The sequence below is a fragment of the Talpa europaea genome (assembly GCF_964194135.1).
Source record: "Talpa europaea genome assembly, chromosome: 3".
Lineage (NCBI taxonomy): Eukaryota > Metazoa > Chordata > Mammalia > Eulipotyphla > Talpidae > Talpa > Talpa europaea.
Window position 1 is genome coordinate 51,636,978 of NC_140069.1, and position 18,403 is coordinate 51,655,380.

General features: G+C 33.9%; 1 protein-coding gene across 5 annotated transcripts in view; it reads left to right on the forward strand.

Moving 5' to 3' along the window:
- ARFGEF1 (ARF guanine nucleotide exchange factor 1) overlaps positions 1 to 18,403 on the forward strand; it is a gene marked incomplete at its 3' end in the record, with an annotated part of 127,536 nt that overhangs the window by 51,309 nt on the left and 57,824 nt on the right. For all 5 annotated transcript variants that reach the window (XM_084230496.1, XM_084230499.1, XM_084230498.1 and 2 more), the window contains exons 7-10: positions 110 to 220; positions 9,963 to 10,138; positions 10,925 to 11,058; positions 14,977 to 15,211. In XM_084230496.1, coding sequence (XP_084086622.1) covers positions 110 to 220; positions 9,963 to 10,138; positions 10,925 to 11,058; positions 14,977 to 15,211 — 656 coding nt within the window. The remainder of the gene's footprint in view (positions 1 to 109; positions 221 to 9,962; positions 10,139 to 10,924; positions 11,059 to 14,976; positions 15,212 to 18,403) is intronic.

Below are 18,403 nucleotides of genomic sequence, written 5' to 3' on the forward strand. Positions count from 1 at the left end.
GAATGAATTATTTTTTTAGTTAATAAGTTTTCCATTGGAAATGTAGATTCTGTTGGGAAAAATTTATCCTAAATTAAAATAATATTTTTTTTTAATTTTTTTTTTAAAGCATTATCTAAAAATGATATGTTATATGATGGAGAAAACCATGACTGTGAGGAAAAGCCACAGGACATTGTGCAGAGTATTGTACAAGAAATGGTGAACATCGTTGTTGGAGGTAATATATTTCACTTGAAGTTCATTTATTTTGTCTTAATGATATTTCATCTGCATTCGGAGACTTTTTATATGAAACATTAAGACAAAAATACAAACTCCTCTCAAATGAGAGTGTGTATATGTATAGAAAAGTTATTTAAATAGCTTTGATTATAGAGTGTGCCATTCTTTCTTTAGTTTCAATTAATACTTTCATTAAAACCCACTATTCCCCACCCCATTATAGAAAGATTGATGTTGTTTCTTTTTTTGTGTATGGTGGGAGATGGGCATGGGTATATATATTTTTTTTAAACCAGCATATTGAATTTTTAATATTACAGCCTGTTCCAAGCATACAAAATTGGTAGACAGATGTCTTGGGAAAGTTTGAAGTTGAACATAAATCATGATTGAATAGATTTACTTCTTTGCATATACTTCCCAGGACATATGAGGAATGGCACACATGAGGTAAATTAGATTTATGAAGTCAATCAGCAATTATTTGCTAAGTATATGTACTTTTTAAAAGTAAAAGTAAAATCCTGTTAATAGAAAGCAAGTGCGCCTGTGCAAATTACCATATTAAGTTTTTTATTCAGAACAAGATTCATATGTTTCTTATGGACATTTTGACACCAGTGCTAATCCTTATTATGTAACTAATAATTTTTATTAAATAAGGTAAAACACAAAACAGGATGAATCAGAGTAAAATTCTCTTAGCACAGTACTTCAAGGAGTAATGAGCATGATTTTATAGGAAAAAAAAATGGGAGAAATCCATTTGGGACAAATTGTTAGAAAATAGGCATGTTACATATAGCATTTATATTTGCAATATCTTAAAAAAAAAAACCAGACTAAATCACTGACTTTAAATTCAAGACCATAGACCAAGAATTTCATGGGTATATTTTTAATCCTCTTATATGTACTAAACTTTATAAACTAAAAATTGTTTAAATTATTTTGGTTTTGAGTACTTCATGTCCTTGTCAAAAAAAACATTAATTTCTTATACCTCTATTATCATAGACTAAGTTATGGTTGATACAGGGTCAGTTCCTGTCTTAAAATGGGTTGTATTACAAAAATGTTTTTAAGTTAGGAATTTCATATTTCACAAACAGAACTATATCTAGGATTAGATGACACCAATCCATGAAGCTTAGTTAATTCATGGTATCTTGCCATATACACTTCTGTAAGTATGATTAAATACACGTTGTGGCTCTTGAATAAGCATAGTGGTTTTTCTGCTATATCTAAGTCTCACTTATAACATTTCTAAGAATGTTTCTTTCCCTGGTATAACTAGAAGCAGGCATTCATCTGACTGCTTTCTCAATTTGTTATTCATTCTCCTTCATTCAACAAATACTTATGAAATATCAGTATGTACAATTGTACAGCATTATGGGAGATCAAAAATTAATCCAAGATAGCCCTTGCTTTAGAGGAAAGGTTTTCTGTATTGTACGTATATAAGACTAACACAAGGTATAATGTGATAAGTGCTACTAGATAGAAACAACTGAAGTTTTTTTAAAATTTTGAAAAGAAAAAAAAAGTGATCATTACTAGCTTCATATAGGAGGTGACACTTGAACTTAGTACAGAGTCGTGCAGGCATAGGGGAGTGACATTTGATGCGTTGAAAATTGTTACAGTCCAGAGGAATGATTTGGTTATTGTCAGGTGGTAGTTTGAGATGTAGAGTATATGGGCCCAGCATGCTTCTGCTGTGCTACACAGCTTTCTTGAAGTGTAGAGTATATGATGTCATGCAGTAGAAAGTAAAATTAAAGAGGCAGTTTGAAGCCATGCAGTGAATGTTTAAAAATTCTAGGTTTAGGATTTTGAGCTTCATTTTGTCAAAATGGATCACCATTTTTAGAACTAAAAATTAAATGACCAGAACTATGTTGTAAGAAGCTAAGCAGTGTAATAAAAAGTTCAGTAGACTAATACAATCTAATCCTGAATAGTACAATAACAGTAGAAATGGAAAGGAAAAAGTGACTGAGAAGTGAGAAAATGGATGTTGAATCAGGAAGACTTTGCAACTTAATACCTAGGTGAAAGAGAAGATAGAAGATATGTTCAAGATTTGGTGTTTCACTAGAATAATTCACGGAACTTACCATATGGTTATTCTCATCACTGATTTATTACTGTGATTGCAGACAAAAATCATTTAAGGGAAAAGATGAATGGGGCAGTCTGGAGGAAATCATGTGCATACCTCCAAAAGTCATCTCCTAGTACAGTAACTGTTAATTCTTCCAGCATCAAATTGTGCAATGTCTACCAGGAAAAGCATTAGAAACTCATTCTACAAGATTTTTATTGGGGGCTGGTCATGTAGGCACTCTGTACCTGGCATGTACTAAAACTATGGATTCCCAGAAGGAAAGCTGGCAGTCAGCATGAACCACATTATTTGTACAGTTTATGTACAGTGAGCCTCTCTTATTCTGAGACTAGTGAGAACCCTCCCAAAATGTAAGTTCCCAGGTGCAGCCAATGACAGTCCTTGCAAGCAGACCTTTTTCCCTAACGGTGGGCAATCTCAGGTTTGCCATGTTAACTCTTTTCTGCATGGGTGACCTTTCAGTTTTCAATCCTAAATGGGTGGATGGAAGGTGGGACTATTGGTAGAACTGAGTCATATTGGAGTGGCTTGGGAAAAAAAGGCTCTAATTCTCATTTTGATACATTGAGTTTGACCTTCAGATGTGCCATCCATGTTGAAATGTTTATGAAATATATAATGAAAATACAGAACTCTGACATAAGAGCTATCACAGCTCTGTTAAAATTAATAGTTGAAAGGATCAGATTACAAATGAGAAAATAAGGAGACTTAAGAAGAGAGTATGATCTTCTGGAGTATGAATTTTTTGAAAAACCATAAACATATATTCCAGGATGAAAGAAAACACAATATGTGTTCATGCTTTCTTACATAATTAGGAATTGAGAATTATTGGTCCATGGGTCAAATTTGGCTCACTGCTTGTTTCTATAAAGTGTGATTGGAACATAGCCATGTTCATTTGCTTGTTCATTTGCTTTTGTATTGCTCTGGGCTATCTTTGCACTCAAAAAGTAGAGTTGAGTATTTGTACCAGAGACCACATTGACTGCAAAGTTAAAATATTTACTCTCTGACCTTTTACTAAACAAATTTGCTAGTCTTGAATATATATGAATACAAAGGGTAAAGTGAAAGGTCTTCCATTTTTCTGCAGCTTTTTACTTAGATAAAATTCCAACCTAGATAAAATTTCAGAGAATAATAAATGAACATCTGTATGTTCTTTCTCCAGATTCACTCATTGCTAATAATTTTGCTGCCTTTGCTTTATGTGTGTGTTTAAATAGACAGGCAGACATGTATGTATGAATATGTACGTGTGTGTTCCTTGTATTTGCTGAACCATTTAACATTTGGTTGTATATACATCATGACATTTTGTTCCTAAATATCTCAGCATTTATCTTCTGAGAATAAGGGAATTCTCACATAAGCTACAACTCCATTTTTACATGTTAAGAAAATTAACAATTTTTTTTAAGAGGAAATTCTCTTTTTTTTTTTAAGATTTATTTATTTATACAAGCACTGGGTACAGTCAGAAGCACGGGAGGGTGAGAGAATTCACCAGAGCCAGAGCAGGGAGCAGAACAGGCAGACTGACGAAATACACTGCTGAGGGGAGCAGCGGGCGGCAGGAGAGGTTTGTCGCACCATGTGGGACCCTCGCCTGTGGCTGGGGATCGAACCAGCACTGCAGAGGCTGCAGGCAGCTTTGCAGCCCAGAGTTCAATTGCTGCGCCACCAGGGGAGGCCCAAGAAAATTAACAATTTTCTAATACATATCCATGTAAATATTTTTCCAGTTGTTCCAAAATGTGTCCAAAGTTAGTCTCAGCCAACTCACATTCTCAGCAACATCTTTTTTTCTTTTTGTTTTCCCTTTTCTAAGTCAGGACCCAGTCTAGGTACACTCACCGCAGTTCACTATGTCTCTTTGGTTTCTTTATTTTAGACCAAGTCCCTCTTGCCTTTACCCAGTCTTCTGTAATTTTTTTTAAAGATTTATTTATTTATTTATACAAGAACCAGGGAACAGGCCAGATGCGTGGGAGGGTGAGAGGATTCACCAAAGACAGAGTGGGGAGCAGAACAGACAGCCTGATGAAATACGCCGCTGAGGGGAGCAGCGGGCTCTACAGGAGAGGTCTGCTGTGCCATGTGGGATCCTCGCTGGTGGGCCGGGATCCAGCTGAAACTGCAAAGGCTGCAGAAAGCTTGACAGTGCGGTGCTCAATCGCCTGCGCCACCAGGGGAGGCCCAGTCTTCTGTAATATTTTCTCTCATTTAAAGAGTATAAAATTGTTGTCTTGTAGAATATTCCACATTTTGGATTGATTTGATAGTTTCCTTATGAATCAATTTAAAGATTTGGCAAGAATGCTCCATAGGAAATGTTGGTAGTTATTACATCATGTAAATTGGTACATGATAACATATTGCCCCCCTGTTAATAATATTTGATACTCTGGTGACTTAGGTAGTGACTATCAGCTCTCTTCATTGTAACAGAACATTTTTCCCTTTGTAATTAATAAATAATCTGAGGTTGATGCTTTGAGATATGTGAAGATCATTTACTCAGTAGTTTTGCCATCCAGTGATGATCCTTGCCTTACTTAGATAATGCATTGGGTTGCTATGTAGTGATTTCATAATTTTAACATTAATGGTCATTTTTCTAGGAAGATGAGTTATTCCCTTTTAAGAAAAATACTATGAGCTCATTAATTTGTTTATTATTCATTGTCATATAATCCTTTCATTATTCTTTGTTATCATCATTATTATCAGGAACAAAGAATTAGGAATCCCTTCAAGCCCACTCCTGTGTCCTTCCTTTGATGTACTCCTCTTAGTTTTAGAATATTTTCTTGTCTGTAGCAGTAAGATATTCTAGGTTTACCTTTAATTTTCCCTTGCCCCAGCCCCAGAATCTGCTAGTTTAAAGAGTCCTTCATTTTCAGCTTGTGGTTGTATTTAAAGACCAAAATCTAGGCACTAGGTTGATCATTGTTGCTGAGTTTGCCATTACTTCTGGTCCTTTCCACTGGACAGAAAAAGGAAGAGATACAATCACAGATTAGCATTGATAGTTCTATTTCACATCTAACACCACAGTTGTTTTTTTTTCCTCTTTCTGCATTTCATATTTGTATCTCTCTTCCAATAGTGAAAACACATTTTCAGCAACAATGCTCCATTACTGACATCTGTTTAAAAGTTCAAAATTTCTTTGTAATTATATTTTTCCTTAAAGTATATCCTATTAAGGAAGAAGAATGTGAGTACTGTGCTTAAGTTACTTGTATTAACTATTTTATTGATATAATTTTTTAATTGAGGAGCTTATATGTAATTCAAGGTCATATATAAAATTCATATAAAAAAATTTGCTCAAAGAACTCTCATATCCACAACTCCCCTTTCTGATCCACTACTATAGGTAATTAGCTTTTAGTTTATCCTTTTGTGTATGTATGTCTCACAGAAGTACACAGATACTTATATTCTTATTTCCATTTCTTTTTGGTTGAATAATGGTAGCTTTTGTTTTGGTTTTCTTTAACCTAATACATATTAGAAATCACCATTTCAGTTGATTGAATTTTATTTTCCTTATTTTTTTTCTTGGCTCTCTCATTTTTGGCTCTACTTTGTTTATTTATTGTAATATATTCACCATTCTGGTCATTCCATTCTTTTTCTATTACAAATAAAGCTGTAATGAATAACCTTGTGCATCTGTGCTGTTGCATGTTTTGAAGTTTTGCTTTAGGGTAAATTAGGGTAAATCTGTAGAAGTTTACTGGTAAATGAATATAAAGATAAGTTATAACTCATTAAGGAGTTGTACCATTTTGCACTCTCACCAGTACAGTTTGAGACTGCCATTTTTGATGGCTGCCAACATAGTTTTAACATTTTGAATTTTTGCCAATGTGATAGATGAGAAATGTATTTTAGTTTAATTTTAATTTGCATTTCTCTGAGTAAAATTAAATATCTTTTCATATGTATAAGGGCCATAGTGTATCGCTTTTTAGTGAGTCATTTATTGATGTCTTCTTTCTGCCAGGTTTTTATTCTTTTTTCTCCCTCTCCTTTTTAAATAATTTATTAGGATTCTGAGCATATGTCTGGTCTATTTATACTATTCTGAATTGCCTGTTCATGATTTTTGCCTAGCTTTCCTGTTATGTTTTTTGTTGTTGTTGTTATTGTTCTTACTTAAAAAAATCTTCATATTCAAAAATTAACCTGTTTAATGTAATTTTTCCCCCGTCATTCTTTTTTTTAAACTCTTTGCTTATGTTATTTTTTTTGAGCAGATCCTTTGGCCACGCATAAAAAATGGTGTCTTTTCCTTTGTGAATTTTGTTTTTGTTTTGTTTAGGATGATTTTACTACCCTACCATGGTAAAAAATATTCTAATACATATTTTTCAGTGCTTTTGTTTTTTAATTTAGATCTTTACTTCATCTGGAATTAATTTTTCTGTATGATAGGAGATTGAATGACTTTCACCTATATTGTAATCCTTCCTTCCTAATTAATTTGAAATGCCAATTTTATCCTGAATGGTTATATCTTCTATACAATAATATTGTGTTACAACAATATTGTGTTTAAAATATTTAACTTGATATTAAAGTTTATTTTGATCTTTATAATACAATTCCCTCCTCATTAGTTTTTTAGACATCAATTAAATATTTTCATGACTTTAGAATCAATTCATTACATTAAAAAAATAAGTTTACTTAGTCATTGAGTTTGTTGTCTTCATAACTTGGAGAAATAAATCTTTATTGTAATATTGAATCTTCTTATCCAGAAACATAAGTTCATTTAGTCAAATCTTTTATGTCATTTACTAAAGTTTTGTTGTTTTCCTCTCACTCTTGAACATTTCCTGTTCAATTATTTCTGTACTTACTGTTTTATTTTTCATAATGTTTTTATTTTTTCCACTTTCTGATTTAATTGAATATAGAAAAATCCTTGGTTTTTCATAATTATCTCATTTCTTCACCTTAGATTGTTTCTAAAAGCTTTTCACTTGGTTATCTTGCATTTTTCTAGGTGAATAATGATATTTTGTTTTTTCTTTCTTTACATTATTGCATTTTTGTTATATTAACATTGGTTAGAAACTTGTAGAAAATGTTGAATAGTGGTAACAATGGCTAGGTCTTCTTTTTGTTTTTGCTATTATTGCTATATTTCACCATTAAGTTTGAAGATTACTATTTTTATTTTGAGGGTACGCTATCAAGTTAGGCAAGTCTCTTTACTTCTAGTTTACTAAAAGATACTTTTATTGTACATATATGAGAGTATGTGTTTGCCTGGGTGTAGTTTTACTTTGTTTTTAAAATTAGGACAGCTGTTGAAATTTTTTATTAACTTTTATTAATCATCATTCTAGTTATTTTTCTACTATTATTAATTTTCTCCATTCTTCCCTTCTGTACCAATATGTGAAAACTTTTCATTAATATCCATTCTGCTTTTCTCAGTGTTTTTTTTATTTCAGTCATTACTATTTTTCGTGAAGAACCTTGTTTTCTCATAGCTGCTTTTTTTTTTTTTTAAGAGGCATGTATTTATTTATTTGTTTGTTTGTTTGTTTTATACATGCACTGGGTATAGTCAGAAGCACGAGAGGGTGAGAGAATTCACCAGAGCCAGAGCGGGGAGCAGAGCAGGCAGAAGGACTGAAGTACACTGCTGAGGGGAGCAGCGGGCGGCAGGAGAGGTCTGCGCGCCATGTGGGACCCTCCTGCAGTGGCCAGGGAGCAGCCAGGGATCGAACCGGCGCTGCAGAGGCTGCAGGCAGCTTCACAACCCAGCGCTCAACTGCTGCGCCACCAGGGAGGCCCCTCATAGCTGCTTTTTTCACAGTACTTTGCTCCTGTTTATTGATGGCATTATTCTTTCACTTGTCTTTGAGAGCACTAATTAAAATTGTTCCAACTGTAAAATCTATTTCATCAGCTAACTGTTCAGATTACTGAACTTTTGTCTTTACTTTTGAGCATAGACTTAACAGAGTAGGATGACTAGATTTTTCAATATATGAAGAAATCTCTCAGTTGTGTCCACTTTTCTGTTTCTTACAAGGACTTCCTTGTAAAAAGGTCCTTGAGGTTACTGCAGCCTAAAAGCAGACCTCATGTCCATGGTGAGAAATGACTAAGGAGCAGCTGCTCCCCTTGAGTAAAGTGTGACTCTAGCAGTCCTTACACTGTGTAGGCCAGTCTCACCGTGCTGTCAGCATAAACGAAAGCCAACATGCTATATTGTTTGTTCTGCCCTGGCTACCGTGGTAGCACTACTACTGGTCTTGTCTAAAGGTCATCATTTTGAGGATGATCCTTTGCTGGTTGAAGGCAGATTTGAAAATTGCAAGAAGCCCAGGGAGACTGTTTGCTTCTTAAGAAACTTAAGCCTGGAATGATTAAAATATGAAACTTCTTAGCCGATTAGAGCTAGCAAGGACAAAGTGAGAAACCATTGTCATAGCCAACACAGATGACACACTGTGGACCCTGTGTCATCTATAATGAGGACAAGGTGTTCAGAAATGTCCCTGTAGTTACTTTGCTTAATGTAAGCAAATTGAACATTCCGAAACTTGCTCCTGGTGAGCATGTGAGACATTCCTGCATTTGTACTGAAAATACTTTCTGCAAGTTAGATAACCTGTATGGTACTTGGCATAAAGCTCCCTCTCTCAAGGTTAACTGTAACCTACTCATGAGCAAAGTGCTTATTACAGACAAACATAAGCAGGATTTTGAAAAGCTCAGATCCAGAGAGCCATCTGAGCACCAGACTAGATTTATTGCAGAATCCTGAGGAAGAATCTACTGAAGAACTTGAGAATTATGTTGAAGATAAACCCATATGCAAAGAACATGTGTGGAAACACCATTTGCCAGACCAAGAATCACAAACTGAATGGATGAGCAGCTACATTGCTAAAAGTCAAACTAGTTGAGCAGAGGGTTCTAGGCAAGAAGCCTGTGGAAAGGAAGAAAGGAAAGAAAACGCTTTGTGTGAAGAACCCAAAGAAGCTTTTGGTTGGGGAGAAAAAGCTATAATACAACTCCCAAGAATATGGCAGCTGAAAAGCAGCCTGCATAAAATAAAAACAACAGAAGAAAAGAAACCTGCTGTATAAAAAATTTGTTTCTTTAAAGTGCCCATTGTTTTGGACAGCTAATTTTGAATAAAAACCTGATCAGAGAGGGTAAAAACTTTTTTCCAGTATTTCCGTAATTTATTTGATAATGGGATTGTTTTGGGAGGGGGGTGAAGGAGGAATATCTCTGAACATCTCAAGGCATTAACATTCATTAGAACCCAGTTTAGTAAATGCTAACATAGACCAAGCGTAAGCTTCTGCTTTGGCACATCCCTGTTAGCCTTTCATCAAGTGTGTTTAATTTAAGAGCTACTTAAGGATCATATTTGAATGTATTCCAAAAGCATACTTACTAGTAAGTGTGCTAACCGTTAAATATTGCCAATACATATTATTTTACATTGCTTTTTTTCCCACTGTTTCATTTTAAATGCTCTACGCTTTTTAAATACTCATGTGTTAACTCCAGATATATTTATATGTTTTTAATTCTATTTTAGATATGGGAGAAAGGACTACTATAAATACAAGTGCAGAAGGCAACATTGGAACTATAGAGGATGGTATTGACAGTGAAAATATTCAAGCAAATGGAATTCCAGGAACACCGATTTCTGTTGCATATACACCATCTTTACCTGATGACAGATTGTCTGTTTCTTCCAATGATACTCAGGTATAAATATGGTGGGGATAGAATATTTTCAGTTTATCTCTGATTTTAATTTGGGAAAATAAAATCTTGGGTTTTTTTTTTCTCATTGTTATCAATCAAAACTTTTTAATCCCTTAATATATTGATAGCTAAATTACCACTTTGAATGTTTTTATCACATATTCATAGAATAATTCTCATATCATGGGGAGAAACTTTCAGAATTCTAGGGAAATTTATCTTTGTCCAGGGCTGTAATGAAATCAATACTATGAGAGAGTATTTTGTGTTTTCATCTTTTGTAGATGACGACTTCCTACCCAATGTCAGGGCCCCTAACACAGGGGTAAATTTTCATGCCCTTTTTGACCTTTATTAGTTAATAACTATAAAACATTGCTATGACATTCTCCACTCTCTATTCATGCAGAATAGATATAAATCAAATAGGACAAAAACATAAAATATCAAGTGGCAAATAGTGGAAAGCATAATTTTGGCCACTGGATGAAGTCAGGGCTTGATATGCTAGTTTTTGTTAGTAGTAGTATGGACTGCATATATTTTAAGACTTTAATTGGTGGCAATGGGGATTATTTTAAAAGAATGCATTTTTTAAGGTGATGGGGGTTGCATGTCAAATTAAAGAAAAACCATGTGGCCAGTTCCTCATTTGCCCTCATTTGCTTCCCTTTCCAGTAGGTGAGGGTACCCCACATATAACTGAATTGAATAAAATATATAGAAGGCTGAAATGATTTTACCCAGGTAAATGTCTTTATTTACATCATACATTAACTTGTTCAGGAATCTGGAAATTCTTCAGGACCTTCACCTGGTGCTAAGTTTTCCCACATTTTACAAAAGGATGCCTTTCTAGTATTCAGGTCATTGTGTAAACTGTCAATGAAACCACTATCAGATGGACCACCAGATCCAAAGTAAGTAATTAACTGTTCTGTCTGACAAATACAATCTTTTAAGCTTAAAACCAACTGTAAAATAGTTTTTGGATTTTCTTACATTCTTATAGGACACTCAAAAATGTATTTTAATGTTATTTTTCTTTATAAAAGACATAGAAAATCATTGAGTTTCAAAACTGCTAGAGAGCAGTATCTTACACAATTTCCAAAAGCATACTGACCACATAATAGGTGCTTGACAAATATTGAATGAGGGAAATCTTATTTCAGTATTGTAAGTAACTTTGTAGCTGGTGAAATCCTTCCTGCCTTCCGCTCTCATGCTAAGCTTCTGAAAGCTGCTAGTCCAAAAGTGATAAAATCTAAGGAAATAATCCTAAAATTCATAGTGAAAGATGACATACATTGGCAGCTCTTTTTGCTGGCTTGTGTCTGTGTAAGCGTCCTTTACTTTCCTTTTGGATATTTTTTAAAAAGAAAGATAGATAGCATACATTCATTAAGATCTGAAAAATTCCTAAGATGATATCTTTCTCCAAAGGGAGCAGTAAGTACTTTGAGATAGGAGTCCCTTGTCAGATTCCCATCAAATATATTAGCTTAAACCCTAGGAAAGTGCTATTTTTATAATTCTTAAATCATCAAATATCTTTCATTTCATATAATTCAAATGCAACTAATACTTGCTTGAGATTGAATTTGGGAATTAATAAGAGATGGCTACCTCTGTAATGTTGCAAAATGAAGTAGTACAGCATGGTAATTTTAGGAGAACTTTCAAGAGAAAAAAACCTTAGAGAAGGCCTTAATGACTTTGATGGGGAAATGTAAGCAACCCTACTTCATTAAAAAATTCTGTTTATAGCATTTAAATTTCTAATCGTCAACTAAGGAAAACTAGAGAAAGGTACAGTAACAACTTTATTAGTTTTGGGAAACCATGTTTGTTATATTTTTTATAATTCCCTCACCTATTAGATGATTCAGTGTGAAACGTCTTTTTAGATTCAGAATCCTAAAATTCTAAAATTTTTTAGACTCAAAACCTTAGATGTACAAATATTATTTTATTCTTCTGTAGTTGAAAATATAAACTCTACAGAAAAAGGTTCAAGGTTCAGATTACAATACAAACTTGATTATACCCTCTATATTTTATAAGAATATATTTAAAATATTTTTAACTTCTTATTGTCGTTTTGAGGGGAGAAGTAACTTTCAATCAAAAATTAACAATTTTAACATCTCATTCTCTCCCCGGTGGTGCAGCGGTTGAGCGCTGGGTTGCGAAGCTGCCCGCAGCCTCTGCAGTGCCGGTTCAATCCCCGGCTGCTCCCCGGCCACCGGAGGAGGGTCCCACATGATGCGCAGACCTCTCCTGCCGCCCGCTGCTCCCCTCAGCGGTGTACTTCGGTCCTTCTGCCTGCTCTGCTCCCTGCTCTGGCTCTGGTGAATTCTCTCACTCTCCCGTGCTTCTGACTGTACCCAGTGCTTGTATAAATAAATAAAAAATAAATCTTAAAAAAAAAAAAAGATGAAGACCTATTTTAAAAAGGAGATAACTTTAAGATTTTGGTGTTAACTGCTTAAAGGCCACTTTTGCCATGACTTAAAAAATGACCTTAAAAGCCTCAGATACTTAGTTTTCCCAAATCAAATGTAAAAAACATAATTTGAAAAGATGCTGGAAATAGAAATGAGGGAATTCCTTAAAATGCCAAGTATAAAAGGAACACAAAAGGAAATAGGACTTTTGAGCAGTACTTAGTGTGGGAGAGAAGTTCATGTAGTCCTGATAAAAGAACAGTTTAATGGAGATAAAATCTTGAATATTACAAAAGGTGTTTTTATGAGAAATAATGTAAACTTGCTATTACCCCTAATGTTTAGTAGACTTAAAGCAAGCGTTAGGAAATTTTTTTTTCTTTTCAAACATCTATCTATTCATTCATACAAGAACTGGGGGACAGGCCAGAGGGCTGGTGAGAGGACTCACTAGAGAAAGAGCGGGGAACAGAACAGGCAGATCTACTGAAATACACTGCTGAGGGGAGCAGTGGGCGAGTCAGGAGAGGTCTGCTGCGTCATGTGGGTAGCTCCTGGCTGGGGATCAAACTCGCACTGCAGTGGCTGCGGATAGCTTCACAGGTTGCATCTTAACCCCATGCACCACCAGGGAGGCCCAGGAAATTTTTTAACTTAAAAAAAGGCCTTCAGGTTCATAAAGCATAAGAATCAAATATTGGGTGAGATCAAATATTCCATCCCTAGAAACTTTTCTTCTTCCATAAGAGAATTTGTTTTTTTTATCATCAGTGATATTCTCCCCAAATCAGTGAGCTTTTATATTTATATATTTTGCCCTTGCTTCCCTTTATATATTGTGGCCTTCCTAAGATGATGATCCAGGAAATGTTTTTGAAGTTTAATCATAATTTAAAACTATCCCATGAAAAACTGCTGACCTGAAATTTCCATCCTCTCAGAAATACACTTTATTATGTCATAAGACAACCGTTTGATCATTTCTTCATTAATTAATCAATGCCTTTACATTGCTGGTACATAATAAATTTGTGGATGAATAAATCCATTAATTGTTTTGAGCACATATACAAGGCCTTTTGTTGCACAGAGAATGGTAAACTGCAGGCTATAATTAATATTGAAATTAATCAAAAAAGAGACATAAATGTAGGTTAGAGGAGGAAGTAGTAGTAGTAGTAGAGGATAGCCTTGAAACACTTTAGCATAAACAGGAGATCGATGGCCTACTTCATATTTTCCTGGACATATTCATTCTAACTTCGTGCTGTTTCTAACTTGATTTATCTGTTCGTTTTTTGTAATACTATATTTGCTGCATTTATTTTTAAATTCATAGGAATAGCTAGCTATCTTGGAAACATTCTCATAATGATCCATGATATTACTAGTTCCAGTTTTATTTCAAAGACAATAATACCTTTTGTGATACTCATTTATATAAAATTAAATATCCCTTGTTAATCAGGTTCTTGAATTAGCTTGAAATTATAACCATAACATTTTTAAGGTGGAAATCAGGAGCAGTTAAGCAGTTAATATGCTGTGTAAATGTAACTAAATACAGCATTTGGGATAAATAAAGAAAAGAACCAGCTGCTGGAGCATTTAAGTGTGTACTGCATATGAGAAGTTGTCTGGGATCAGTCTCTTTGGTTGTGCTTAAGAGGCTTATTTCAACAGAAGAAAAATTTTGAAATCTGTTAATTAAAATGCTAAATGTTGATCACAAATATGGTATAGTATATTAAGGAAAATTTTAAATTTATACCAGAAAATTTTGAGCTTTTCATTATAAAGATACTTAGCACAGAGGAGTAAGCTACTAAGAAATAAATTCCCTAAAGCCTACTCTTTAATATTTCAATAAAGGAAAACAACTTTAAAAGGTTACTGAAAAAGCAAGCTTGAAGTAGTGCTATAACTTGTTAATGTCCCCAAAGCTTTTCTGTAGTGTTTAGTATTTTTGAGTAACATGAGTAAGAATAAAATATATTGAAACCAGAATATATGAAATACAACATTTCTAAGAAATTCGTGATTTCTAAAAAGTAAAATATGCTTGTGAAAGAAAGGAGCGAGGCATACATCTTTATATTATTTTTTTCTTGTCCAGAGGAGGTACATGTTAAATATATGGGTTGATGTTCAATATGTGAATTATTGCTTTCCCATTTAAAGAATTTGTGAAATTACGTGATATATAGAAATCTCAATGGAACTACCCAATTTTAATGGCTTGTTTTTGTGCTGGATTTGTGTAGTTTGTGTTCTTTTCCATTTGAAAGTTTTTCAAGTTATTTACCAGGAAATATCTTTTGACAGATCTATTATTATCACGATGTTAATTTAAATTTGTCCACGTACTCTGCCTTTTTCCCATTTCAGGTCTCATGAGTTACGATCGAAGATTCTTTCATTGCAGTTACTTCTGTCTATTCTGCAGAATGCAGGACCTGTTTTCAGAACAAATGAAATGTTTATTAATGCTATTAAACAGTATCTGTGTGTTGCACTCTCAAAAAATGGAGTCTCATCTGTTCCAGAGGTTTTTGAACTTTCTCTTTCCATATTTCTTACTTTGTTGTCAAATTTCAAGACCCATCTGAAGATGCAGATTGAGGTATGTTTTGCATTTAGGCATTGTTAGATACTTTGTTTCATATTAAATCAGATTTTTAACACTGGAAAGTTTTTCAGAATGTAAAGTTTTAGTTGTATATTATTACATACTCCCCTTTTTTTCCATTCATCCATTAAATTAACATATGCCTGTTAAGTATCAGGTCAGTCTTCAGAATGTGAAATCAAATTATGACACATCCCCTTCCTTCAAAAGAATTTACATTAGTTGAATGAATAATGCTTTAGCTATCTTAAATTAATTTGGTCCTCCCAATACTGTTGCCTTTATCAATATGGCATATAATAGTGAATTGATTATCATAAAAAGTTTTAAATACATACTGTATCTACTTGGTTTTAAGCTCTTTTAAGCTTTGGCACTTTAAAGAGGTGAGATGATTGAGGATTATATTTTGGGGTTATATATTACTACATTGAAAATGGAAATTCATGATTTACAACTTCTAAAAATTTAATTATGTGTTATATTCCTAGAGTTTTCTCCCAAGATATTTGGAAACTTTGCAGAGTATTTCTAAAGATTGAGCAAAACTATGTTAGAAAATCTTCCAAATATTTTGCATATAGTGTATAGGTGTACCAATTCCTGGTCTTTTTTTTTTTCCACCTTCAAATAATTCAGTATTTTAAAATAGTATTTTATGTTTTACTTATTTAAAGAATGCTTTTTCGAGCTTGTCATTTGTTAAGATGTTTCCTTTAGCAACGTTTGTCAGAAACATTGATTTTTAAAGATTTATTTATTTAAACAAGAACTGGGGTACAGTCAGAGGCACGGGAGGGTGCGAGAATTCACCAGAGACAGAACGGGGAGCAGAACAGGCACACGGACCGAAGACGCTGCTGAGGAGAGCAGCAGGCGAGGCAGGAGGGGTCTGCCGTGCCATCTGGGTTTCTCCCTGGCTGTCCGGGAATTGAACCCGAGTGCAGAGGCTGGCAGACAGCTTCACAGCGTTTTGCTCAACCCTCTGCACCACCAGGGAGGCCCTAGAAACATTCATTTTTATGCTAGTACATTTTCATCTTCATGTTCTTTGAAATGGTATACAGGTTGTAGTTTAATTTTTATATTAATTTTATATTTAACTATATAACTCACGGCTAATAGCTCACTAGCTCATAGAAAAAATAATTATTTTCCCAGAGTTTTGAGATGATTAAAATGAGCACATTTATACTTTATAATTAATCTTCTACAATATTATTAAAATGCATGTTGAACATCATTATGTGAAAGAGACAGAATATGGCCATTGTATTTTAAGTGGAAAGTTTTAAAATTTGAGTCCCAAATTTTCAGATAAGAAACAATTTCTGGTATTTATATGTTGTCCCATTTTAGAAGTTTGCCAAGTATCTGTTAAACTAATGCAAGGCATTTAAACTAGAAATGGTTAGTATTTTTAGATTTTTTACCCCATTATCTTCAGGAACTATAAGGAAAAGAGGCTTTTAAAAAAACTTGAAATTTTTGCAGCTTTCATTTGATGCTGAAATATTTAAATTGGCATAAGTGATTTTGGAAGACTTTGTGTATCCAATTACTTTCCTATATTCAGACACTGCACTTTAAGTATTATTTAGCATATTGTTTGAAAAAATTTTTTAGGGAATCAGATATCACAGCATCATTTAAGTTGAGATTTACTATTTTTGTGTAAATTTGAAGTGCATAATTTTTGTAAGCATTACTTTAAAAGAAAATACTTGTAAGAAATTTCCTGTCTGCACATAACTGATAAATTCTCATTATAAAACTGTTATAATGTTCTATTTTCTAAAAAGGTTAAGTTTATTTCACTTTCCTTTATCTCTTGGAGAGATTAAGATAATAAAACAATTTAAGGTATCCTTTTGAAAATGTTAAACATACTTCAGTGCACAATGACCTCTGTTCTAGTTGGAGAAAACACGACGTATGAAAACTTGAATTTGCAGAATAAAATTGTCATTGTTAATGTGAAGGTTTATTTCGGTAAGAATATTCACTTCAGAGTTCCTGTAATGTCGTTTTACCATGGTCATAAAATTAAATGTCTGGGGCCTCCCCTGGTGGCACAGGCGGTTGAGTGCAGTGCTTTGAAGCTGTCCACAGCCTCTGCAGTTCCGGTTCGATCCTGGCCAGCCGGCAAGGGTCCCACATGGCACGGCAGACCTCTCCTGTCACGCCCGCTGCTCCCCTCAGCAGTGTATTTCGTCAGTCTGCCAGTTCTGTTCCCCACTTTGTCTCTGGTGAATCCTCTCACCCTCCCACGCATCTGGTCTGTACCCTGGTTCTTGTATAAATAAATAAGTAAATCTTTTAAAAAATTAATTAAATGTTCCAGAGAATATAGTTTATACACAACTTTTCCAGAGAATATCTGTTATGTGAAGACAAAATGCTTATGTTGGTTCTATTCTATATATATTACATTTAAAGAGCTTAGTTTCAAAGTGTTGGGTTTTTTTAGAGCCCTTGTTGATAGGTATAGTGTCTTAAATTACAAACATAAGTTTTTGCTTATAATTTGATGATCCATAAAGGCAGTATCTAAAATTATTTTCCTTTCTCCAAATCTGTGTTTTTTATTTATTTTATAAATCAGAGCATCCCAAACTTTCTCAATTCATAGTACCATTAGAGTTTCTAATCTTTTCATGGTGCACGTTATACCTAAAGATATACCTAACAGTTCTAATTATTAAACAACTTAATATCGGTTTGTCTTAATGTTGTATGCATTAAAAAATACATATAAATAGAAACATTTTTCATTCTTGAATAGTCACACTTATTTACTACTGGAATGTATGTGTTTATTAGATGCACAACCTTTCATACTTCGGAATCAAATTGGACACTTGCCACCTTCATTTCCCATTCTTTATTGATTATTGTGTTACTTTTTATAATAGCAGCCACTAAAACCAAAAATATCATTAAAAGTAACATAGTATGATATAATTAAAATAGAACAGTCTTGTGAGGTGTCTAAGAGATGTGTAACCCTCTGAATTTTCTCAAAAATTCTAATGGCACTCTTCTGAGCTTGTTACAGCATTCTTTATGCTGTGTTTAGGAACTGTAGCCATATTACCATAAATAGTCATTGAATGCCTACTATGTATCATGCAGTGTGGACCCAGTGCCTAGCAAGAAAGACTTGGTTCCTACTTTATGACACCT